The sequence below is a fragment of the Panthera uncia genome, chromosome D4 (genome assembly GCF_023721935.1).
Source record: "Panthera uncia isolate 11264 chromosome D4, Puncia_PCG_1.0, whole genome shotgun sequence".
Lineage (NCBI taxonomy): Eukaryota > Metazoa > Chordata > Mammalia > Carnivora > Felidae > Panthera > Panthera uncia.
This window is the reverse complement of record NC_064807.1, coordinates 70,155,345-70,180,428: the sequence shown is the minus strand read 5'-3', so window position 1 is coordinate 70,180,428 and position 25,084 is coordinate 70,155,345. Positions and strand designations below refer to the sequence as shown.

The window sequence follows — 25,084 nt, the reverse complement described above, 5'->3', positions numbered from 1 at the left end:
AAGAGTTGAAGATAAGCACAGAGAAGGCCTGTCATTCCTCCTGAACACTGTACCTCCTCAGGGAGCCACGCTGAAGAGAATGGTGGAGTTTAGCCTAATGGATTTACCCTGTCAAGGTTGAGTCACTGCAAATCTGTGATACAACACATGACTCACTCACTTCAGTTTCTGATAGAATATTCTACAAGTGATTCAGAAGAAAAATAAGCATGATTTTATAGCATGAAACCGTGAAAGGGAGGGTAACCAGAGGATGGCAGAACTTTAAAAAATGTAATACAAATTGGTCAGCTGTAAATGTTCTCAGTGAGGAATTAACGGCGGGAAGTCCCTAAAGAAATCTTGTGTGGCTACACTGTGAACACTTTGGATTGGATAGACTCAGATTTTCACAGACTACATGCACAAAGTAGACCAAGAGATGCATACCAGCAAGAACCATGCCTGGAGCCAGAACCCAAGTCATGTTATGCAGAACAAAAAAGATGGTTGTCCAATACTTTTGTGTAGGGTAAGGAGTAGTTGGGCAGGCATGTGGCTTAGGGTAAATGATGTCCTGCTGGTGGATGGTCAAGAGAAAGTCAGGTTCATACACTCCTACTTTGCTTCTGTCCTGTTGGTTTGTGAGGGGACATTTCAAAGCAAGAGAAGAGCTAACTGCTTCACATAAAGTCTTCTGACCTGGATGAAGCACATTCTATAATGCAGGTTCATACAGTTTTCACATGAGCCAGTGGACCACTGCAAGTGGTCTTTGAGAAATAGTGAAGAGAAAGCAGGCTGGAGATGAGCAAAGAACATGGAACTTTGTAGAAGGAAGATAGGCTTTGCAAAGTGTAGTCGATGATAACTTAAAGTCAAGGCCAGGCAAAATCTTTTAAGAGATGGCTTTGTGGTAGAGCCACAGTAGTTCCCAGCAGTTAGCATTATGGTTTCTGCATTAGTAAATAATGCTTAGAAAATTCTCATCTGCTTTAGATAAATATTTTAGGTAGGCATTCACTTACATTTTGTTCTAATTTTTTTAGGTTGCTATTTGAGCCTTTAACCTGTCCGGGTTTTATTTTGGCATATATAATATAAGCTCAAATGGTCAAAATCCTTTTATTCTAAATGGCCAGCCAATTTTCTCAACACTAGTTACGAGTGATGTGTCATTTCCCCTAATGATTTGAAACAGTAACAAAACAGTAATTAACAATAGCTAACATTTGCCAGTTGCTTACTGCCTGCCAGGCACAGTGCTAACATGACTTACCTCATCTGTTTCTCACAATAACCCAATGAGGTGGGCACTGTTATTATCATTCCCATGTTACTCGATCATCCCTCAGTGGGGAAACTGAGGCACAGAATGGCTAAGCAACTTGTCCAGAGTCCACAGTTACAGACTTGGACAACCTGACCTCAGTATTTAAGCTCTGAAATTTATTTGGTATACGTGGGTTTATTTCTAGGCTGTTATGTTCCAGTATATTCATTCCTATGCTGATACCGCACTGTTTATCACTAATAATGTGAGTCACTCTCCTAGTTTTTTGTTTTTTTTTTTCACCACTAATTTCTAGTGTAACCACATCCTTCCATTTTGTAGTATGGCCTCTTACATTTTTGTAAGGCCTCAAGACATTTTTTTTTTTCTTTCCCCTGAATATTAAAGGTAGCCAAACAGCATAAGCCATGTTTTTTTTCCAGGAAGTCTCCTGAAAACACTTTCTGAGGTAGTGGATTTTGCAGAGCTTTTTAGCAAGAAGTGTAGTCCATGGCTGCTTTTGCTGGTGCCAGCTACCCTATTAGAGAACAGAACCCAACTGCTCCCAGCCTGGTTGGAGAGATCTGAGCAGGTGCCAATCAACATAGCTTTCTGCAACAATGGGAAGATTTTGAAGCTGTGCTGTCCAATATGGTAGCAACTAGCCACGTGTGGCTACTGGGAACTTGAAATGTGTACTTGAAATTGAGCACTTGAAATGGTATGACTGAGAAACTGAACTTTTAATTTAATGGAAACTAGTGTAGATTTAAATAGCCACATTGTGTCCAGTGGCTACTGTAGCACACAAATTAAGTAATGAAAAAGTTAAGTAGCATATATAGTATATATATATACTGGCATATATAGTATATATATATACTATATATATATACTCTCTTCTCAGATGTGCCTCTTTCACTGCCAAGGAAGAGAGTCATCTATGTTTGAGGGTCTCAAGTCCAGGGGCTACTAATTTTCCTCTCAAGCCCCTCCTTACTTAACAGAGCTTTGCTTTTGCTGTTTTCGACTCTTCCAAGGCAGTGCTGGATGACCCAAGGGGCAGACTAAGCATGTGCCTGGGGCATTGTTAACAGGAGGGTACAGAAAAATGAAATATTTGGATGTTCTGGCAGTAAAAACCACGGCAAATCATTTGGCAAAATTTGGACTTAGTTGTGCTTCCTTACATTTATTCTATGGCTTGATGGCATTTTTCTTTTTCTTTTTTTAAGTTTTATTTTATTTATTTTGAGAGAGAGAGAGAGTGCGTGCAAGTGGGAGAGGGACAGAGAGAGAAGGAGAGAGAGAATCCCAAGCAGGCTTTGTGCTGTCAGCGCAGAGCCCAATGTGGGGCTCAGTCCCACAAACCATGAGATCATGACCTGAGCCGAAATCAAGAGTCAGATGCTTAACCGACTGAGCTACCCAGGTGCCTCGGTATTTTTCTTTCTAATTCTATGCATGCAGGGTCATCCCCCAAGATCTTTTCGATGTCTGGTGGCACCATTGCACAGTTGGTCTTTTACACTGCTACAGTCTGAGACCCCATCATCCTCAGCCTGTGCAGGAAAGGACAGGGCCTACACGAGGGGGGGAACATGACCTTCTCTGCTGTAGACCATGTAGATTCAGATCTGCACTGGGAAAGCATGGTGTTATGGTTAAAAGCAAAGATGCTGGAACCAGACAGCTTGGGTTTCGATCTGGCTCTGTTGTTTATTAGCTAGGTCACCTTGGGCAAGTTGTTGAACCACTCCGTGCCTCCATTCCTCATCTGTAAAATGGGAATAATAATAATAATAGTGTCCCATGTACTGTTATTACGCTGGGCACTATTATTGCAATACACTATTATTATAGTCCTCACTGGGTAGTTAGGAGAAGTAATTAGAACAGTGTTTGGCATATAGTAAATGCTAAATAAGTTGTTTGCAAATGAAAATGAGCCCTTTAGTGTAGAACATGATGCTCTGATTCAGTCACTTGGCCCAAATGTGCAACTCAAATGTGGGTGTCTTTTGGTTTATAACAAAGCATCCCCCTGGGGTTGACATACGATACCCCCCAAAGAGAACATATACACGTCCTCCAAAGAGGTTTTACATCAATTTTCTTACTTTATCCTCATGGCAACCTGCTGAGCAGAGCAGGGAGGTGCTGTCCTTGTAGGTGTGCAGGGAAAATGACAGATGACTCTATCTGGCAGGGAGGATTTGTTTGCTGTGTCTGACCACTGGACCTACCTATCATTTTTGGAGCAAAAATCCAAACGATGTCAGAATGACTTCTTCCTCAATGCAAACGAAAACTGCCCATAAAAACTTTCAGGCATAATTGGTTGAGAGAGGACCAATACAAGCAACACGGTCTGCTGTATTTGTATCCACAACAAGATGAGCTTTTTTATCCCTTGTAACTTGAATGTGGCCTGGTTTTCTATTTCCTCTTCAGAAATCCCTTGGAACTGTATTTTCCTTAGGCCCTACACCCTCCAGGCCAACTCAGGGGACACAGAGGCACTCTGAGCATTCTTGGGATGGTTTAGTAAATGGGGCCACGCTCTGGGTTAAAATGGAGTGAGCACAGGTGCACCTGTGCCTCCTGGGAGGGCCACGATTCCTGCTGTGGGCTCAGCATGTGGTTTTGTTCTGCAGATTCGTCATTCATGCTGCAGCAGATGGTGGGCGTTGGGCTGGGCTCCGTGGCTGTTGTGATTATTCTCGCATTCCTGTCCTTCTCAGCTGTGTGGTATGTGAGACTGTCATTTTTGAGAAATGAGCGGAATGGCGGAAGGATGGGGTTGGAGTCATGAGAACAGCTGGGATTGAGGAGAGCCAAAGGAGATGTGGGCAGAGGTTGTCCTGGGCTCAGCACTCAGCAGGTGAAAGGCACGAGTAGTCTACACCTTCGGGCAGGGAGGGAGATGTGCTTCTGGTGCAGAAAAAGAGCAGGGTTGGTGATGGCTGTGCTGATTTCCCATGCTGCTTCCCATGAGGGTACATGAGCTGCAGATAGAGATACACCAAGGGAAAACCAGAGTGTGTCAATGGACTCTTTTCCTCCTCCACATCTAGATTGCAGACGGGCACTACCTGTGGAGGATGCACGGTGCTGAGGCAGATGTTATGGCTGTTTCTCAGGTGCCTGCCTAGACAGAGGCCCCATGTGACTTCCACCCAGGTGTGTATGGGTCTGCAACTTTTTCCATTCCCAGCTTGGTCCCGTTTCTGGATTCAGGATGGTGAATACCTCTGTGGAATTCCCCAAAAGGAGGAAACTCAGGAATTGCTGATGTCTTCTCTGCTTGCTACACAACCAGTTCTGTGTGTGAACGTGAGACCCTTGATATACAATATAATATTGACCGCAGGCTAAAGATCATGTGGGCTGGACCCTTGTCTTCCTCTGAGTGATACCTGAGAGTCAGCTCTTCTGGACATTGAATACAAGAGAGTCTCTGCATCTTCCTTTATGGCATCTCTGAATTAATTTGGAATCCATCCTTTTACAATGAGCGATGAGGGGGACTTAAGTTTGGGCTAGAATTTGCCTTTATGAAGGAGATCATTCAAAAGGATAGAGCTCATTGACAGTAGGCAAACTTGTCAAACATTTTAGAAGCAACCCTTTTCTTACAATCGATCGACATGCGAATAGTATACTAACCCGGCCTGACTCCAGTAAGTTCCCTGCAATGTGTGTTAGGCAGTGTCGCTTTGATACAGATCCATTGGTTTACAGGTAATCAAAAGCCACAAGTTTTCATTCCAATAAAAATATTCTGTTAATTTAGTCAGTTCTTCTCTTCCACACCAAAGTTTATAGCAGCCTTGTCTACCTTTTTTATTACTCTCTGATATAAATGACCTGTGCCTTCCTTTAGTAACAATGGGTTGAAACGTTATAAAGCCCGTGGCCAGAATCCATGTGTTCATAGGGAAGGGGGAAGAATGTGAGTGATGTGTAATCTTCCCCTTTACCTACAACCTCAGTAACTATGACTGTTCCCTTATCATGAGCCATGACACATTAAATGCAAGCAGCCGTGGGCCCACCGTCAACTTGCTGAATTTACAGACGGAATGTACTAGACTTGGCTTTTAAACTCTGAATCCGTGTTCTTTAACTGTCTTCTCTAACTGGTGGTGTAATTCCAAGGCTCAGTAAGAAATGAATGGAGAAGACAGAGGCGTGTGGCTTTCCTGAGTAACAATGGTATTATCCCTTTTCTCCCTCTTCTAGGCCTGGAGAATAAAAAGCAAGGGGGTGGAAACCAGGAGACAGTTATATTGTATAACCTCAGGGCAAGGTGCATATGAACGTGGCCCTGGAACTGTGCAGTGTTGCAGTCCTGAGGAAAAGGGACAGTCTTTCTGATAGGATGGACTTGTGTGTCCTCTCTCCGTGAGCTTCCTGGGTGTTAGTGAGGGTCAGATCTGTGTGGTCTGAGCTTGTGTATTGCAGATGAGGAAACAATAGAAACAGTAGAAACAGGTGGAAACTGTCTATGAAGCTGCCCTGGGAGATCCAGGTCCAAGTATATCCCCTCAATTAGGAAGAGTCAGAGAGAGGGAAGCAATATCCTGACACCTGGATGTTCAGTAACAGCTGTCAGCCCCTGGCCCTGCCAGCTTAGGCAGTATTAGGAATAGTTGTCTTTTGTCCTCTGAGGTACTACCTTGGCCTACAACCGCAGATGAGTGTTTAGAAACTTTCCTGCTCTCATCTTAGGTGATTTATAGAGTAGAGCTCTCAAAAGACTAATACAAATACCTTTCTACTTTTAATCTTTATGTGCAGCTATTCAAACTCATACTATTTTCACAGCTCTTGAATGAAATTTGGAATCCTTACAAATTATTGTGGTTACTGTAGGGTAGGGTCTCTGATGAGTAAGGTTTTTCCTAAAGTCTCCTCTATCCAAAGAGAGAATCTGAATTAATTATTGTTGTTGTTGTTTTACTGGTTCTGTAAACACCATATGTTTCTGTAGCCCCCTTAATTTCCAGCTCTACAATTAACTGCCAAAGAAGTTACTGTGGTCCACATGGGAACTTGGCAAAGTTGTCGTTGAAAGCAAGAAATCCCACCTGCTCAGTATCAAAAGTTTCTGGGTAAAATAACTGACTAAATATTAAGTAAAATGTTCGGTAAACTGTACTTCTGAGTACATAACACAGTTGCTCAGTAGTATTACTGAACAGAAGCAGGTGCTGAAGTTTGCAGAAAGGATGTATATCTTTCTGCAGTTCTTTTCGAACAGTTTCCTCATAAACATGGCGGCGGGCAGCTTGAGGTCCTCTAAATTCACCTGGGAGCTTTACCATAATACTGTTCTTTTTTTTTTTCCCCCAAGCAGATTCGTGGTTAAGGTGGGGAGGGCATCTCAGGAGAGCAATAGTGGGTCTTCCCGGGAGAATGCAGGGTCTGTCTGCCCAAGGGCTGCCCAGGCAGCACTTGGAGTCGCTTTGGAGTGCCTCTAAATAAAGCCAGGTCCAAGCTGAGGATGGAGGCAGGATCTCCCCCTATTGACTGTCATGGGGAAGCGTGTAGAAGTGAGCACCGAGACCCAGTTGTGAGGTCCCTTCTAGGTTAGGAATCAAAATTAGAGGTTGACCAGATAGGAGCAGATTGTTCCCTGGCTGATTTGTGTGTCTGCATGCCTGAGGTTTTTGTTTATCTCCACTGGAGTTTTTGTTGATACACATTCTTCCATTCCATCCTCATAACAGTCGTGTGTGGTGGGAAGGTTAGGGGTTACCGTTTTTCCCACTTTAGAATGGAGAAATGGGTTCAGACAGGTATGTGGCCTGAGTTGTGGGGCCGAGTCGTCTGATGCAAGTCTAGTCCTCATTCCTAGGATTTGATTGGCCTTGAGCTCACCTTTGGACATCCCTTTTGGTTTTGGGGAGAGTCAGGCCTTTGTGTTTCTCTCTCCATATATGTGTTTTAACCATTGACCTTTCTACTGTAGCCGATCTTCTTTTATCTGTCTTTTCAGTAAAAGGTATCTCCCCCCGAGATCTCTTCTACAAGGAGCCACAAACCATCAAAGAGTTGGAGGTTAATTAGGGGAAATAGGTAATAGTTTGTCTCTGACTCAAGACCTGAAACTGTAGCTGGGCACTTAACCCAAGACCAGAGCAAAAGTGATGATCTTGCAATTCCACATTAGTTTGGGATCAAGTTAATACTTAAAGTGATGTTAAAGGAAGTAAAAAGGTGTTCCCTTTTTATTGCTGATCTCACATTTGGAGTTTCTAAACCTTCTATTTTTCCATTCTATTCATCTAAGAGAAAACCAATGTTAGTAGTAGTCAATCAATTAGTGCTTTAGGGGCCTTTTGCCTGCATGACTGTTGTTGCTGAACTGAAGTGCTGCATTTTGGAGAGGAAAGAGGATGGGGCTTTCTTTGTGCCTAATGTGGACAGGTGATACATTGAAGCAAATCAATTAAAAAAGCAGTGTTCCTATTGTTTGAGAGAGAGAAGGAGAATAAATGAATCATTTTGGTGATGTGTGTGTGTATGCATGTGTATCCATATCCATACATTTTTTGGTGCAACCCATTTTTTGGGTTACAAACATGGGGTCAAACTACATGTGTAGTTTTGTAAACTGCTTCTTTCATTTCTGGGCACATTTTTTAAATGCAGTCAATGGTGACCGCATTAGAATTTTGTGCCATATTTTATTTAGCCAATACTCTTTTGTGCATTATGTATTTAGGATGTTTCCAGATGTTTACTATTCTTATACAAATTGTATAATTGTGTGAAATTGAAAATGGTATATGTTTTACGTTTACTACATATTGTCAGAGGAATCTCAGCAGAAAGTTTATACCAGTTTACAATCTCACTAGCAGAAAGCCTCACCACTGGGCACTGTTGATATCTTTCATCTTGATTAATCTGATGGGTGAAAAATGATGTTTCCATGCTTTATTTGCATATCTTTATTTTTGCATGTTGATTGGTCATTTGTAATTCTGTCTGGGTGAATTGCCTTTTTTCTCGGTACTTGGTTTGTCTTTTATTGATATGAAAAGCTCTTTGTATCATAGTAATTTTTATTCCTGGCTGTCATATATTTTATAAACAAATTTTCTAGTTTATCATTCTCCCTTTTGACCCTGATCGTGTCATATCTTGCCACACAAAACCTTAAAATTTAGGTAGTCAGATTTATCCATTTTTTCCTTATATATTGTATCTTTGGTGCCATGCTTGAGGGACCTTCCAATCTCAAGGTAATAAATATAATTCAGCAGTTTTAAAAAACATTTAAATCTAGGAGCGCCTGGGTGGCTCAGTCGGTTAAGCGGCCGACTTCGGCTCAGGTCATGATCTCGCGGTCCGTGAGTTCGAGCCCCGCGTGGGCTCTGGGCTGACGGCTCAGAGCCTGGAGCCTGTTTCCGGTTCTGTGTCTCCCTCTCTCTCTGCCCCTCCCCAGCTCATGCTCTGTCTCTCTCTGTCTCAAAAATAAATAAACAATAAAAAAAAAAATAAAATAAAAACATTTAAATCTTTAATCCATCTGAAATTTATTTTAGTATACAGAGTGAGGTTCGGGACAGAAGGGATCTTTTTTTTTTTTTTTTTTTTTTCTTTAAATTAAGCTGTTAAATGGTTTTAGCCAGTTGTCCTATTAATATTCATTGACTTTTTTCCTCTAGTGGTTTGAATTATATACTGAATTAGATACCAAAGTCTATTTCTGAATGTTCTCCTTTGTTCTGCTGATCTATTTCTGTGCCAATACCACCTGTTCCAACTTTAAAATAGGATTTTTAGTACCAAGTAAAATTAAGTTACCACTCTTTCTGTTAATTCTCAGATTATTCTCAGATCTTATTATATATTTATTCATGTGTACATATTTATTATACATAAACTAAGGAATTATTTGGTCATATTCCCCCCAAAATCTTAATATTTTTTTTGGTTGGAGTGGGGGGGCATGTGGTCAATAAAGAGTGCTCCTATCTCACAACATGGAATGTGTCTCCATTTAATTTTGTGTGTGTCCCTCTCTAGAGTATTCTAGTTTTCAATTTACAAGGTAGCTTATGCTTATTTTGTGTTATGTATATCTAGGTATTTTCTATTTTGTTATCCTGGCCTCTTAAGTCACTGCCTCAGCTCCTGCCCCTGAACATGTATCCCATGGCCTCTCACTGCTGGTGTTCCTGGAGATGTCCTGCCCTGGAAGTCTGTCCTTTTTTGGGAGAAGTCACACCAAGTTGTCTCCCCCAACATAATTACTTTCCCAGGTATCCACTGGACTCATGGGATCCTTCCATGCCAAATGGAGGACCGCCTGCTCTCACAGGTCACTCCAGCCACACAAGTTTCCTTATTCATTTGACCCTTTGTCCTCCCATTAATGGAAGTGTAGCTTGTTCCCAGTGTGGATCCCACTTTTTTGTCCTATTGCTGCCCTGACAGCCTCAGCTTCTTGACCCTTGAGTTTCTTATCCTTGGAATCCGCTACCAGGCCAGCGTGTCTTCCAAAGGTTTACGGGACACAAGTCAGAAACTCTGAGTGTGGGGTCCCCTTGAAGCTTCTCTTTCCAGGCTGAGGAAAGATCCCCTTGTCATTGTGGCGGGGGATTGAAAATTCTTGGGACACCAATGGCTTTCTCCAAGGAATTTCTCTCTTTTGACCTTTTCCATTTAAATCACTTTACATCCTGGATATCAGGTGTCGTAAGACTATTTAAAAAACCTCATTTTAGAATGTGGAAGTATTGGCAACCTATTATTTTCAGTTTCTTAGAAATTTGGTCAAAACAAAAAGTCCAATTAGGGGTCAAAGGACATGAAACTATAGCTCACAAAAAAGAAATGCAAATGGCTCTAAAACATTTTTAAAAAAAGATGTTCAACCTCACTTTTAAGAAAAATGCAAATTAGTAAGATATCATTTCTTAGCTATCAATTTGAGGGGAATCCAGAAGTTTAACAACACACTCCACACACTCTCTTTTTTTTTTTTTTTTTTTTTTTGAGAGAGCGATCATGAATGGGGTAGAGTGGCAGAGGGAGAGAGAGAATCTGAAGCAGGCTCAATGCCCAGCACAGAGCCCAACGCGAGGCTCAATTCTATGACCCTGGGATCATGACCTGAGCAAAAATCAAGAGTCAGATGCTCAACTGACTGAGCCAGGTGCCCCCAAAAAACTTCCTTTTTTTTTTTAATTTTATTTTTTATTTTTTAAAAATTTACATCCAAATTAGTTAGCATATAGTGAAACAATGATTTCAGGAGTAGATGCCTTAATGCCCCTTACCCATTTAGCCCAGAACCCCTCCCAGAACCCCTCTAGCAACCCTCAGTTTGTTCTCCATATTTATGAGTCTCTTCTATTTTGTCCCCCTCCCTGTTTTTATATTATTTTTGTTTCCATTCCCTTATGTTCATCTGTTTTGTCTCTTAAAGTCCTCATATGGGTAAAGTCATATGATTTTTGTCTTTCTCTAATTTCACTTAGCATAATACCCTGCAGTTCCATCCACGTAGTTGCAAATGGCATGATTTCATTCTTTTTGATTGCCGAGTAATACTCCACCACACACATACACACACACACACACATACACACACACACAACACACACCACATCTTCTTTATCCATTCATCCATCAATGGACATTTGGGCTCTTTCCATACTTTGGCTATTGTTGATAGTGCTGCTATAAACATGGGGGTGCATGTGTCCCTTTGAAACAGCATACCTGTATCCCTTGGATAAATACCTAGTAGTGCAATTGCTGGGTGATAAGGTAGTTCTGTGTTTAATTTTTTGAGGAACCTCCATAGTGCTTTCCAGAGTGGCTACACCAGTTTGAATTCCCACCAGCAGTGCAAAAGAGATCCTCTCTCTCTGCATCCTTGCCAACATCTGTTGTTCCCTGAGTTGTTGATATTAGCCATTCTGACAGGGGTGAGGTGGTATCTCATTGTGGTTGTGTTTTGTATTTCCTTTATGATGAGTGATGTTGAGCATTTTTTCATGTGTTGGTTGGCCATCTGGATGTCTTCTTTGGAGAAGTGTCTATTCATGTCTTTCACCCATGTCTTCACTGGATTATTTGTTTTGTGGGTGTTGAGTTTGATAAGTTCTTTACAGATTTTGGATACTAACCCTTTATCTGATATGTCATTTGCAAATATCTTCTCCCATTCTGTCAGTTGCCTTTTCGTCTTGCTGATTGTTTCCTTTGCTGTGCAGAAGCTTTTTATTTTGATGAGGTCCCGGTAGTTCATTTTTGCTTTTGTTCCCCTTGCCTCTGGAGACTTGTTGAGTAAGAAGTTGCTGCAGACATGATCAAAGAAGTTTTTGCCTGCTTTCTCCTTGAGAATTTTGATGGCTTCCTGTCTTACATTGAGGTCTTTCATCCATTTTGAGTTTCTTCTTGTGTATGGTGTAAGAAAATGGCCCAGGTTCATTCTTCTGCATGTCACTGTCCAGTTTTCCCAGCACCACTTGCTGAAGAGACTGTCTTTATTCCATTGGATATTCTTCCCTGCTTTGTCAAAGATTAGTTGGCCATACGTTTGTGGGTCCATTTCTGGGTTCTCTATTCTGTTCCATTGATCTGAGTGTCTGTTCTTGTGCCAGTACCATACTGTCTTGGTGATTAGAACTTTGTAGTCTAGCTTTAAGTCTGGGATTGTGATGCCTCCTGCTTTGATTTTCTTTTTGAAGATCGCTTTGGCTATTCGGGGTGTTTCTGGTTGCATGCAAATTTTAGGATTATTTGTTCTAGCTCTGTGAAGAATGCTGGTGTTACTTTGATAGGGATTGCATTGAATATGTAGACTGCTTTGGGTAGTTATCGACATTTTAACAATATTTGTTCTTCCTATCCAGGAGCATGGAATCTTTTCCATTTTTTTGTGTCTTCTTCAATTTCTTTCATAAGCTTTCTCTAGTCTCCAGTGTATAGATTTCTCACCTCTTTGGTTAGATTTATTCCTAGGTATTTTATGTTTTTTTGTGCAACTGTAAATGGGATCGATTCCTTGACTTCTCTTTCTGTCACTTCATTGTTGGTGTATAGGAATGCAACCGATTTCTGTGCATTGATTTTATATCCTGAGACTTTGCTGAATTCATGAATCGGTTCTAGCAGTTTATTGGTGGAATCTTTTGGGTTGTCCATATAGAGTATCATGTCATCTGCGAAGAGTGAAAGTTTGACCTCCTCCTGGCCGATTTGGATGCCTTTTATTTCTTTGTGTTGTCTGATTGCAGAGGCTAAGACTTCCAATACTATGCTGAGTAACAGTGGCGAGAGTGGACATCCCTGTCTTGTTACTGACCTTAGGGGGAAAGAGCTCAGTTTTTCCCCATTGAGGATATTAGCATTGGGTCGTTCATATATGGCTTATGATCTCAAGGTATGCTCCTTCTACCCCTACTTTCTTCAGGGTTTTTATCAAGAAAGGATGCTGTATTTTGTCAAATGCTTTCTCTGCATCTACTGAGAGGATCATCTGGTTCTTGTCCTTTCTTTTATTGATGTGATGAATCATGTTAAGTGTTTTGCAGATATTGAACCAGCCCTGCATCCCAGGTATAAATCCCACTTGGTCGTGGTGAATAATTTTTTTAATGTATTGTTGGATCCGGTTGGCTAATATCTTGAAGATTTTTGCATCCATATTCATCAGGGAAATTGGTCTATGGTTCTCCTTTTTAGTGGGGTCTCTGTCTGGTTTTGGAATCAAGGTAATGCCGGTTTCATAGAAAGAGTTTGGAAGTTTTCCTTCCCTTTCTATTTTTTGGAACATCTTCAAGAGAATAGGTGTTAACTCTTCCTTAAATGTCTGGTAGAATTCCCCTGGAAGGCCATCTGGCCCTGGACTCTTGTTTTTTTGGCAGATTTTTGATTACTAATTTGATTTCCTTACTGGTTATGGGTCTGTTGAAATTTTCTATTTCTTCCTGTTTCAGTTTTGGTAGTGTATATGTGTCTAGGAATTTGTCCATTTCTTCCGGATTACCCATTTTATTGGCATATAATTGCTCATAATATTCTCTTATTGTTTTTATTTGTTTTGTTGGTTGTGATCTCTCCTCTTTCATTCTTGATTTTATTTATTTGGGTCCTTTCCTTTTTCTTCTTGATCAAATTGGCTAATGGTTTATCAATTTTGTTAATTCTTTCAAAGACCAGCTTCTGGTTTCATTGATCTGTTCTACTGCTTTTTTGGTTTTGATAGCATTAATTTCTGCTCTAATCTTTATTACTTCCTGTCTTCTGCTGGTTTTGGGTTTTATTTGCTGTTCTTTTTCCAGCTCCTTAAGGCATAAGGTTAGGTTGTGTATCTGAGATCTTTCTTCCTTCTTTAGGAAGGCCTGGATTGCTATATACTTTCCTCCTGTGACCGCCTTTGCTGCGTCCCAGAGGCTTTGGGTTGTGGTGTTATCATTTTCATTGACTTCCATAAACTTCTTAATTTTCTCTTTAACTGCTTGGTTAGCCCATTCATTCCTTAGTAGGATGTTCTTCAGTCTCCAAGTATTTGTTACCTTTCAAAATTTTTTCTTGTGTTTGATTTCGAGTTTCTTAGTGTTATGGTCTGAAAATATGCATGGTATGATCTTGATCTTTTTGTACTTACTTAGGGCTGATTTGTGTCCCGGTATATGGTCTATTCTGGAGAACGTTCCATGTGCACTGGAGAAGAATGTATATTCTGCTGCTTTAGGATGAAATGTTCTGAATATATCTGTTAAGTCCATCTGGTCCAGTGTGTCATTCAAAGCCATTGTTTCCTCGTCGATTTTTTGATTAGATGATCTGTCCATTGCTGTGAGTGGGGTATTGAAGTCTCCTACTATTATGGTATTACTATCAATCAGTTTCTTTATGTATGTGATTAATTGATTTATATATTTGGGTGCCTCCACATTTGGTGCATAAATGTTTACAGTTGTTAGGTCTTCTTGGTCTATAGACCCCTTGATTATGATATAACACCCTTCTGCATCTCTTGATATAGTCTTTATTTTAAAGTCTAAATTGTCTGATATAAGTATGGCTGCTCCGGCTTTCTTTTTTTGACCATTAGCATGATAGATGGTTCTCAATCCCCTTATTTTCAATCTGAAGGTGTCTTTAGGTCTAAAGTGGGTCTCTTGTAAACAGCATATAGATGGATCTTGTTTTCTTATCCATTCTGTTACCCTGTCTTTTGATTGGAGCATTGAGTCCATTGACGTTTGGAGTGAGTACTGAAAGATATGAATTTATTGCCATTTTGATGCTCATTGAGTTGGAGTTTCTGGTGGTGTTCTCTGGTCCTTTCTAATCTTTTGTTGCTTTTGGTATTTATTTATATATGTACATATTTTCTTTTCATCTTTTCTCCCCTCAGAGAGTCCCCCTTAAAATTTCTTGCAGGGCTGGTTCAGTGGTCACAAACTCCTTTAATTTTTGTTTGGGAAACTTTTTATCTCTTCTTCTATTTTGAATGACAGCCTTGCTGGATAAAGAATTCTTGGCTGCGTATTTTTCTGATTCAGCACACTGAATATATCCCGCCACTCCTTTCTGGCCTGCCAAGTTTCTGTGGATAGGTCTGCTGCAAACCTGATCTGTCTTCCCTTGTAGGTTAGGGGCTTTTTTTTTCCTTGCTGCTTTCATGATTCTCTCCTTGCCTGAGTATTTTGTGAATTTGACTATGGTATGCCTTGTTGATGGTCAGTTTTTGTTGAATCTAATGTGGGTCCTCTGTGCTTCCTGGATTTTGATGTCTGTGTCTTTCTCCAGGTTAGGGAAGTTTTCTGCTATGATTCGCTCACATAACCCTTCTACCCCTATTTCTCTCTCTTCCTCTTCTGGGACCCCTATGATTCTGATGTTGTTCCTTTTTAATGAGTCACTGATTTCTCTAGTTCTTAAAATCGTGCTCTTTTGCCTTAATCTCCATCTTTTTTTCTGCTTTGTTATTCTCTGTAAGTTTGTCCTCTATATCGCTGATTCTCTGTTCTGCATTGTCCATCCTTGCCGCCACTACATCCATCTGTGATTGCATCTCAGTTATAGCATTTTTTATTTCATTCTGGCAATTTTTTACTTCTTTTATCTCTGCAGAAAGGGATTCTAATCTATTTTCGACTCCAGCTAGTATTCTTATTATCGTGATTCTAAATTCTGATTCAGACATCTTGCTTGTATCTGTGTTGGTTAAATCCCTGGCTGTCGTCTCTTCATGCTCTTTCTTTTGGGGTGAATTCCTTCTTTTTGTCATTTTGAAGGGAGAAAGGGAATTAATGAGGTAGAAAAATTGAAATTAAAAAAGATTAAAAAAATATTAAAATTAAAAATTAAACACACACACGCAAATCGAATAAATGATGCTAGATCCTAGGTGTGTTTTGGTCTGGGTGTTAAAAGTGGTTTGACAGATTCGAGGGAAAAAAAGGGGGGGGGGGTGGAAGGAAATCGTTTGAGAATTAAAAAAATGAATACACTGAAGTAGACTAAAATGAGATGATGGGGGGTAAAATAGAATTTGAAAAAATACATGCAAAAGGAAAGAATATAGTAGAAAAAATTAAAGAAAAATATTTTTAATACAAATTAAAAATAAATATGAATTTTTTCATTGTCTGTATTTAAGAAAAAAGAAAAGAAATGAAAAAGAGAAGAATAAAAAAAAGAAAAAAGAAATCGTTTGAAAATTTGAAAAGGTGAATACACTTGTAGTAGAGTAAAATAAAATGATGGGAGTAAGAATTTGAAAAAATTTACATGAAAGCAAAAAATATAGTAATAAAAATTAAAAATATTTTTAAAAGAGATTGGAAGTAAAAGTGAAGTTTTTCTCTTTCTGCATTCAAGAAAAAGAAATGAAAAAAATAAAAAAAAGGAAATTGAAAATTTGAAAAGGTGAGTACACTGAAGTAGACTATAATAAAATGATGGAAGTAAAGTAGAATTTGGAAAAATTTACACAAAAGTAAAAAATATAGTAATAAAACTTAAAGATGGATATTTTTAATAAAAATTGGAAATAAAAATGCATTTTTTCTCTTTCTGTATTCAAGAAAAAGAAAAGAATTGTAAAAGAGAAAAAGGAAAAAGAAAAAATATATAATAGATGAACCTGCTAACAGATTGAAGTAGGACTGAAATTGCTTTGTTTTCCCCTAGAAGTCAGTCTACGTAGCTCTTTATAGTCCATAAATTAAGCCAGTATGAGGCTTGTGTTCTTGAAGAGCGAAGTTGGCCCAGTTGGGCGGGGCTCGGTGTAACAGCTCTACTCTCCACTAGATGGCGCTGCTAGCCTACTGGGGTGGATTGTTGCAGTGCTCGTAGGTGCGTATGCGCATGCGCGGGAGCGGTGAAAATGGCGCCACCCAGTTACCCGTTCTGTTCTCCCGGATCAGCAATCGTGTACCAGTCCTCTGTCTTCAGCTCTCGTCCACTCCCCACTTTTTCACTCTCTGTGACCAGGCCCCAGGCAGTACCTTCTCCCAAGTTTTGTCTCAGATGCGGCTGTTTTCCCCGGCCCCTTGCTTCCGAAGGACTGTGGGTTTGACCCGTTCCGCCCCTCTGCAGGAGGGTCTCACCGAGCAATGGCCGAATGAGCAATGGCCGAATGTCGGCTGCAACCAGGAATGCCTGCTGGACCCTGCTGTTGACGGTGCCCCGAGACTGCGGCCAGGTGCCAGCCCGCCCCAGAAAAAGTTCATGAGACAGTGTAGCAGCAGCGTTTCAGGGATTATGGAAAATCACTACACACATCTGGCACCAGACTTCACCCTCAACGACCTTGCCCCAGTACCAGCGAATGTGGCTGCCTTCCGGGGTCTGCTGGGACCAGGTGGCTTCAACAGTCTCTACCAAATGTCCCTTCCAGCAGTGGAACCGCTTTTCCCCGTGTGGCCTCAGAACCTTCCGGACTCCACTCTGTTCCTGGGGATTCGCCCTTCCCACCAGAGCACCACCAGGTATCGAGCTGCGGAGTTGCAGCCTTTGTGCTCCCCTTGTTTACAGTCTTAATGGAGTTTAAGCCCTCTCTCCTTTCTCCCTTTTTAGTTTAGTCCCTGCGGCTGTTTCCAATTTCCCACTTTCTCTCCAGCTGCTTTTGGGAACGGGTGCTTTTCCCGTATGCTCCCCCCTCCCCAGTCTCCGTCCTCTCTCCACCTGCAAAAGGGGTTCCTTACCTTTTGTGGCTTCTCGCTCCCCAAGTTCAGCTCTCCGCGCCGCGTACCTGCTGAATTCTGTGGTTCAGGTTGTGCAGATTGTTGTGTTAATCCTCCAATCAGTTTTCCAGGTGTGTAGGATGGTTTAGTGTTGGTCTGGCTGTATTTCATGGATGTGAAACACACCAAAAGCTTCCATGCTATTCTGCCATCTTGGCTCCTCCCCCAACATACTTCCTTTTGAGGCTGTGGGGAAGCAGGCACTCAAACATTGTTAGAGAGGTTATGGAATGGTACAACCTCTATGAAAAGGAAGGGAACCTGGCAATACTTACATTGCCTTTGTCCAGGTGCCTTTATCCTGTAACTCAGAATTCCCACTTCTTGTAGGTTCACTTGCATATGTTGAAAATGGCACATGTACAGGGTTACTTGCTGTGACCTAGTTCATAATCAAAAAAGCAGAGAAACAACCCATATGCCTCCCCGGAGGAAATGAACAATGATATCTCCATGTAACACAGTGGAATAACCATGCAGTTGTGGAAAGGGAATGGAGAAGAGCTTTATGTACTGATATGGAGAGATTTGTAAGATATATTGTTTTTTTTTTAATGTTTATTTTTGAGAGGGAGAGAGACACACACCCAGTGTGAGTGGGGAAGGAGCAGAGAGAAGGAGACAACAGAATTCAAAGCAGGCTCCAGGCTCTGAGCTGTCAGAACAGAGCCTGACATGGGATTTGAACCCACAAACCATGAGATCATGACCTGAGCTGAAGTTGGACACTTAACTGAGACACCCAGGAATCCCTCTAAGATATATTGTTTTAATGAGAAGAGCAAGGTAGAGAATACTGGATATGGTATGCTATGCTTTGTGTAAGAGGGGAAATGAAAATATGTATTCAATTTTATATAAAGAAACACTGGAACAATAACAGTGAATTAATGAAAATGGTTACAAATAGAGCAAGGAATAATGGGGTGGAGGTGGACAGGGTGAAAGTGAGTCTTTTGAGTGTTTATCTTCTTACTTTGTTGTGATTTTTTTTTTTCATTTTATTTTAGAGCAAGGGAGCACAAGCAGATGGTTGGGGAAAAGGGAGAGAGAGAGAGACAGAATCTTAAGCAGACTTTATGCTCAGTATAGAGCCCAACACAGGGCTTGATCCCACAGCCCTAAGAGCATGACCTGAGCCAAAATCAAGAGTTGGACGCTCAACCGACTGACCCACCCAAGCACCCCACCAAAGTATTATTTTAAACAAAAATATTTTCCTCCTTAATTCTGTTGCCAGCCGTTAACTTAAACATTACATATCTGGCTTTCTTTCTTCTTTTTTTTAATGTGTATTTATTTTTGAGAGAGAAATAGAGAGTGGGCAGGGGAGGGACAGAGAGAGAAGGAGGGAATCCCAAGCAGGCTCCACACTGTTAGCACAGAGCCCACTGCCAGGTTCGAACTCATAAACCATGAGATCATGACCTGAGCTGAAATCGAGTCAGGTGCTTAACTGACTGAGCCACCCAAGCATCCCTACGTATTTGGCCTTCTGAAATTTTCCCGAAGCTGCTTATTATTGAGTTCATTTTTCCTTGCTGCACAGTAGTGATTCAGATTTCTTAAAAGCTTTTTGTGAATCTTTGGTAATGTGACTTTGGGAGACAACTAGAAACTAGAAAGTGAATTTTTATAAGAGAAATATAGTAAAGACTATATATGCTTATAGCCATGTGTTAATTTTCTATTTGCTATGTATCAAATTACCACAAACTTAGTGGCTTAAAACAATACACACTTATTATGCCCCAGTTTGTATGGGTCAAGAGTCCAGGTTTAGTTTAGTTGGATTCTCTGCTCAAGGTATCAAAAGTCTGCAGTCAAGGTATTGGCTAGGTTGCATTTTCAGCTGGAGGTTCGACTGAGGAAAATTTCTGTAACGTGCTTATATAGATTGTTGGCAGTGTTCATTTCCTTGTGGTTGTAGGGCTGGGGGGGGGGGTCTCAACATTTTGCTGGCTGGTGGCTGGTGGCTCAGGTCCTAGATGCCTGGATGCCTGTTTGTCTGCCGCATGGCCTTCCTGAACACAACTGTCTAGTTCATCAAGCCAGCAACGAGAATCTATGACTGCAGGGAGGTGTTCAGTCCCTCTTTTAAAGGGCTTTCATCTAAGTTAGGCCCACCCAGGATAATCTCCTTTTTAACGAACTAAAAATTGGGGCACCTGGGTGGCTCAATTGGTTAAGTGTCCGACTTCATCTCAGGTCATGAGCTCATGGTTTGTGAGTTGAGCACCACATCAGGCTCTCTGCTGTCAGCGCAGAGCCTGCTTCAAATCTTCTGTCCCCCTCTCTCTGCCCTTCCCCTGCTCGTGTGTGCGTGTGCTCTCTCTCTCTCTCTCAAAAATAAATAAACGTTAAAAAATAATGAATTTAATTAAAAATTAACTAATTGGCCTTAATTATGTCTATAAAATCCTTTCACTTGTGCTGTATTCTGTTGGTTAGAAATAAGTTCCAATGGAGGGGGACATCTGATGTGAACACGAGGGGGCAGGGATTGTGGGCCATTTTAGATTTCTGCCTACTACAAGTTGCTAAAGAAAAAAAATCAATGATAAACTTTAAACCCCACTACAGTAGTTCCTGGGTCCTTCTGACAGGGCTATTTGACTTTATGGCCAAACCCTAGGGCATAATTCTGTTCTAAGGAGAGGTGCCAAGGCTTACAGGAGTAGAAATGGTCAATGGCCCTGAGATTTTTAAGAAGGCAACTGGGTCTGTAAAACTGCTTTCTTAACTTTGAACGCATTCACTTGGGTGAGGTACAGAGATTTTGGGGGAGGGAAAGGGTGCCATTTCTCTGTGTCCCTGGGAGCGTATCCTTTGGGTTAACAGGATTCAGGATTTGTGAGCTTGGCCTGAAAAAGTCTATCTCTGCCAGACTTGAGAGAAGTGGTGTGTGGCCTGGCGGGTTAGCTCTGTCCTATAGTCCCTGGAAGCGGCCATCCTGAGTCTTGGTGAACTGGGCAGAGTAAGGCAACATTGACCAGACTCAAGGCTTCCAGATGGTGGCCAGAGCTCCAGGGATCAGAGCTGGAGAGCACAAAGGTCCTCCCCAGCCCCCAGGACCCTCCCTAGCCAAGGACTTGTTAGTAGGTGTATGCAGCCGAGTGGATGGGGCTGAGGGCAAAGCAGTCAAAACTCTTAGCCACCAGCTGTGACTCCCTGTGTCCAAAGTGCCTTCTGGTGAAGAGTGGACCCAAGAACCTGAAAGAGGGCTGAGTTTCAAGAGCCAAGGGAATTTGGCTTTTTGGGGGGTGGGTTGTGTTAGCTGTGGCTTGGGATCCTATAGAGATTAGCACCAGATGAGTCCAGGGCCCTTGTGGTTTGCAGGGACTTTGCCATGCTGGTGATGGTCAGGGACAGTGGGAGATACTTCATTATGTTGCCTTCTGGCTAAAGAAGGGCAGTGTGCAGGGCAGGGGAATTGTTATCACGGAGCCTAGGAAGGGGCATTGGCTGGGCAGTGCAAGTCCTGAGCTGAACAAGGAAGACCATGTGTTGGTCCTGGTCGCAGAACATACATGTCCACACTGTGTATGGCCCTGTAAGGGAGATGGTGCATGGGGCTGTCAGGTTCCAAGACTCCAGCCTGTCTCCAGCTTGCTACCAAGGGTACAAAGCAGCTGAGTCTGACTTGGCTGCCTGTGATCTGTGTTCATCAGCATTCTTACTGGATTTCTCTTGGAAAATTAATACATAGCCATCTGGTCTATCAGTCTGAGTTTGGTGCATCTGAAATAATTGGCTGGATTAGATAAGATAGAGGCTGAAGGAACTCCACAAAGGCAAAAGGACCAGCCCCATACCGATCTCATGAGACTATATCTCAGTCTCCATTTCCTCCATCTTCCTCCACTTCCCCTCATTTCTACAGCCACTCCTCTGGCCTCCTCTCCCTCCACCCCCAGGCTGCTGCTGCTGAGCCCTGCAGGTCTCATGGAGAAGCCACTCAGATAGGGTTGGAGTTAGATGCAGAGCTGGAACCCACAGTGGAGCATGGGAGAGCCGGGAGAGCATGGGAGGCTCAGTGAGAGCCAACCATAGAAAGATCAAGGCTTATAACATATAAAAGAAATAGAGACCCACTTCTAGAGGGAAGGGGGTAGCCTGCCTTCCTGGAAGGATGCATGAAGCTGAACAGCCTTGGGGAGTTGACTGACAGCTGGGGAGTTGGTTTGGCAGTGTGGTCTGTATTGACTGTATTGCATACTTCACTTTCTAAGGTTGACCAGGGAGGTCATCGTCCTCAGCCTCTGCCTGCAAGTGGGTTGCCAAATGGCCCTTTATTGCCCATGCAACTTTCATCAGCTTGGTCACCCAGGTGATTGCCCTCAATCCCTGAGACTTCACTGGTTTCCCATGAACATTGGGTTCATAGTACCTCTTGTCTGCCACTGCAAGCTAGCCTGTGTTTTAGGAAACTCTAACAAACTTTCCAAATGGACTTACCTTTCTTGCTGTAGGACTTCTGCTTTGCATAATCACTTGCTTGGTCAGCCACGAGGCTGCATGCTGATAAATCAGAAGTAAAATAAGTTGTTTGAAGTGAGCGACAGGAAAAAGAACTGCTTTTGAGCAGATACTTTCTGAGTGAAATGAGAGCCTGAGACATGAGTCTGAAGAACAGGATGCCAACTTTCAAGCATTTCAACCAGGAAGCTCCGAAATTTTCTGAGCTCAGTGAATTCCCATTTAATTCTGAGGCGACTCCTCAGGGACCTAGTGAGTTTTGTTTTGTTTTTTTTTTTACCATAACACAAGGGATGGGGTTTGATGCACAGTGAAAGAAATCATAGCTTAAGTTAGTCTGAGTTTTACCGTATTTTGGAAATGCTCCAAATAGGCCACATCCTCTAAGACCATAGTCTGTAGATTATTATTCTTTTTTATTATTCTCAGGAATAAACTTGCTGAATCACCACAGGTTTTTGTTTGTTTGTTTAATGTTTATTTTCTTTATTTTTGAGAGAGAGAGAGAGAGAGAGACAGAAATGAGCAGGGGAGGGGCAGAGAGAGAGAGGGAGACACAGAATCTGAAGCAGGCTCTAGGCTCTGAGCGGTCAGCACAGAGCCCAACTCAGGGCTCAAACCTACAAACCGTTAGATCATGACCTAAGCCAAAGTCATATGCTTAACTGACTGAGCCACCTGGGTGTCCGTGGTCTGCTTTTAGCTACTAGTTTCCCGTATGTCATTGTCCGGTTGGTTTGGAGCATCCTGGGTCCACCTTGAGCCCACTTTACAGCCTGTGTGGCATTTGGAGATGTGCATTATTGGTGGTCCTCCTTGCTAAGGATAAAGCTTTGGTGGCAATTTCAAATCACCGAGGAATGATGGATTTTTAGGAAAGGGTGGGAATAAGTGTCTAACCATTTGGGAAAAACTTGTTTGCAATAAATATGGCTAACAAAAGAGTTAAGAGCCCGATTACACGGAAGTCTTACACATCAGTAAGAAAAACCGTAAGCTCCTCCTGCAAGGGGGGAAGATGATCAAATAGTTCACAACAAGTCTGCTGACGTTTTTCTCTGGAAGTCATACCTGAATGTTTTAGTTTTTCTTGCACCAGTAAAAACGGAGCAACCGATGAAGAACCCGAGAACATTGGAGTAGGAAGCCAGGTGAACATCAGACACAGCTGACCAACATTTTCACTATCTAAAGGCTAGGTGTGATTTTCATCCTAGCTCACACAGTGTGTATCTTCAATTTCTATATTTCCAGATAATTTTTTTTTTTTTTTTTTTTTTTTTGCCTACTACTCCTCTAATTGATGGCTTCCAATTGGTCACATCTCTCTGGGTCATATTTCTTAAACCCAAAGGAAGGCTTGATGTGCGTCCCCTATATTAAGCATGCTCGAGAAGCTTCCCCATATAGTTTCAAAGATATGAGACTGGAAGTGTAAAATCCAGTCCAGTCTGTTGTCAATTTATCATTCATTCTGAAACAAACTAGTGGGTTTTTTTGCTTTCCTTTTGACCCTGAATTTCCCCTGTATTGAGAAATCAGTCTAACCTTCATTTCACAACACCCAGCATATATCTGACTGAGTGCCTTCTGTGATGGAGTTCAGAGTGACAAGCAGAATGACAGGAAGCAATGCAGGAGGCCAGCAAATCCACTACTCAAATGGATTTGGGGCTGGGCCTTGAATGATTAGTAGGATTTTGACCAGTGGAGAAGACCAGGAGGGAAATGCTAGTAATGGGGGTGGGTGTATAAGAATGTGAACAAAGGCATGAAATTTCAATAAGATTTTTTTTTATTTTAACTTGTTTTATTTTTTTTTTTTTTTTTTTAAATTTGCATCCAAATTAGTTAGCATACACTGCAACAGTGATTTCAGGAGTAGATTCCTTAATGCTCCTTACCCATTTAGCCCATACCCCCACCCACAACCCCTCCAGCAACCCTCAGTTTGTTCTCCATATTTATGAGTCTCTTATGCTTTGTCCCCCTCCCTGTTTTTATATTATTTTTGTTTCCCTTGCCTTATGTTCATCTGTTTTGTCTCTTAAAGTCCTCATATGAGTGAAGTCATATGATTTTTGTCTTTCTCTGACTAATTTCACTTAGCATAATACCCTGCAGTTCCATCCACATAGTTGCAAATGACATGATTTCATTCTTTTTTGATTGCCGAGTAATACTCCACTATGTATATATGGGTGTGTGTATATATATGTATATATATGTCTACGTATGTGTATATATATGTATATATATATGTGTATATATACATATATATACACACACCCATACATACACACCACATCTTCTTTATCAGTTCATCCATCGAGGGACACTTGGGTTCTTTCCATACTTTGGCTATTGTTTATACTGCTGCTATAAACATGGGGGTGCATGTGTCCCTTCGAAACAGCATACCTGTATCCCTTGGATAAATACCTAAATAGTACAATTGCTGGGTGAAAAGGTAGTTCTGTGTTTAATTTTTTGAGGAACCTCCATAGTGCTTTCCAGAGTGGCTACACCAGTTTGAATTCCCACCAGCAGTGCAAAAGAGATCCTCTCTCTCTGCATCCTTGCCAACATCTGTTGTTCCCTGAGTTGTTGATGTTAGCCATTCTGACAGGGGTGAGGTCGTATCTCATTGTGGTTGTGTTTTGTATTTCCTTTATGATGAGTGATGTTGAGCATTTTTTCATGTGTTGGTTGGCCATCTGGATGTCTTCTTTGGAGAAGTGTCTATTCATGTCTTTCACCCATGTCTTCACTGGATTATTTGTTTTGTGGGTGTTGAGTTTGATAAGTTCTTTACAGATTTTGGATACTAACCCTTTATCTGATATGTCATTTGCAAATATCTTCTCCCATTCTGTCGGTTGCCTTTTCGTTTTGCTGATTGTTTCCTTTGCTGTGCAGAAGCTTTTTATTTTGATGAGGTCCCGGTAGTTCATTTTTGCTTTTGTTCCCCTTGCCTCTGGAGACTTGTTGAGTAAGAAGTTGCTGCAGGCAAGATCAAAGAAGTTTTTGCCTGCTTTCTCCTTGAGGATTTTGATGGCTTCCTGTCTTACATTGAGGTCTTTCATCCATTTTGAGTTTCTTCTTGTGTATGGTGTAAGAA

General features: G+C 41.5%; 1 protein-coding gene across 9 annotated transcripts in view; it reads left to right on the top strand.

Moving 5' to 3' along the window:
• Positions 1–25,084, top strand: part of SUSD1 (sushi domain containing 1) — a 282,806-nt gene that overhangs the window by 140,495 nt on the left and 117,227 nt on the right. For 5 of the 9 annotated variants that reach the window (XM_049636149.1, XM_049636130.1, XM_049636122.1 and 2 more), the window contains 2 exons: positions 3,910–4,003; positions 4,330–9,251. The exons of 3 other annotated variants lie outside the window; for them this stretch is intronic. In XM_049636149.1, coding sequence (XP_049492106.1) covers positions 3,910–4,003; position 4,330 — 95 coding nt within the window. In that variant the 3' untranslated portion in view covers positions 4,331–9,251. Of the gene's footprint in view, positions 1–3,909; positions 4,004–4,329; positions 9,252–16,837; positions 17,230–25,084 lie in introns of those variants that run through there. One more of the 9 variants, XR_007459114.1, reaches the window with a different exon arrangement.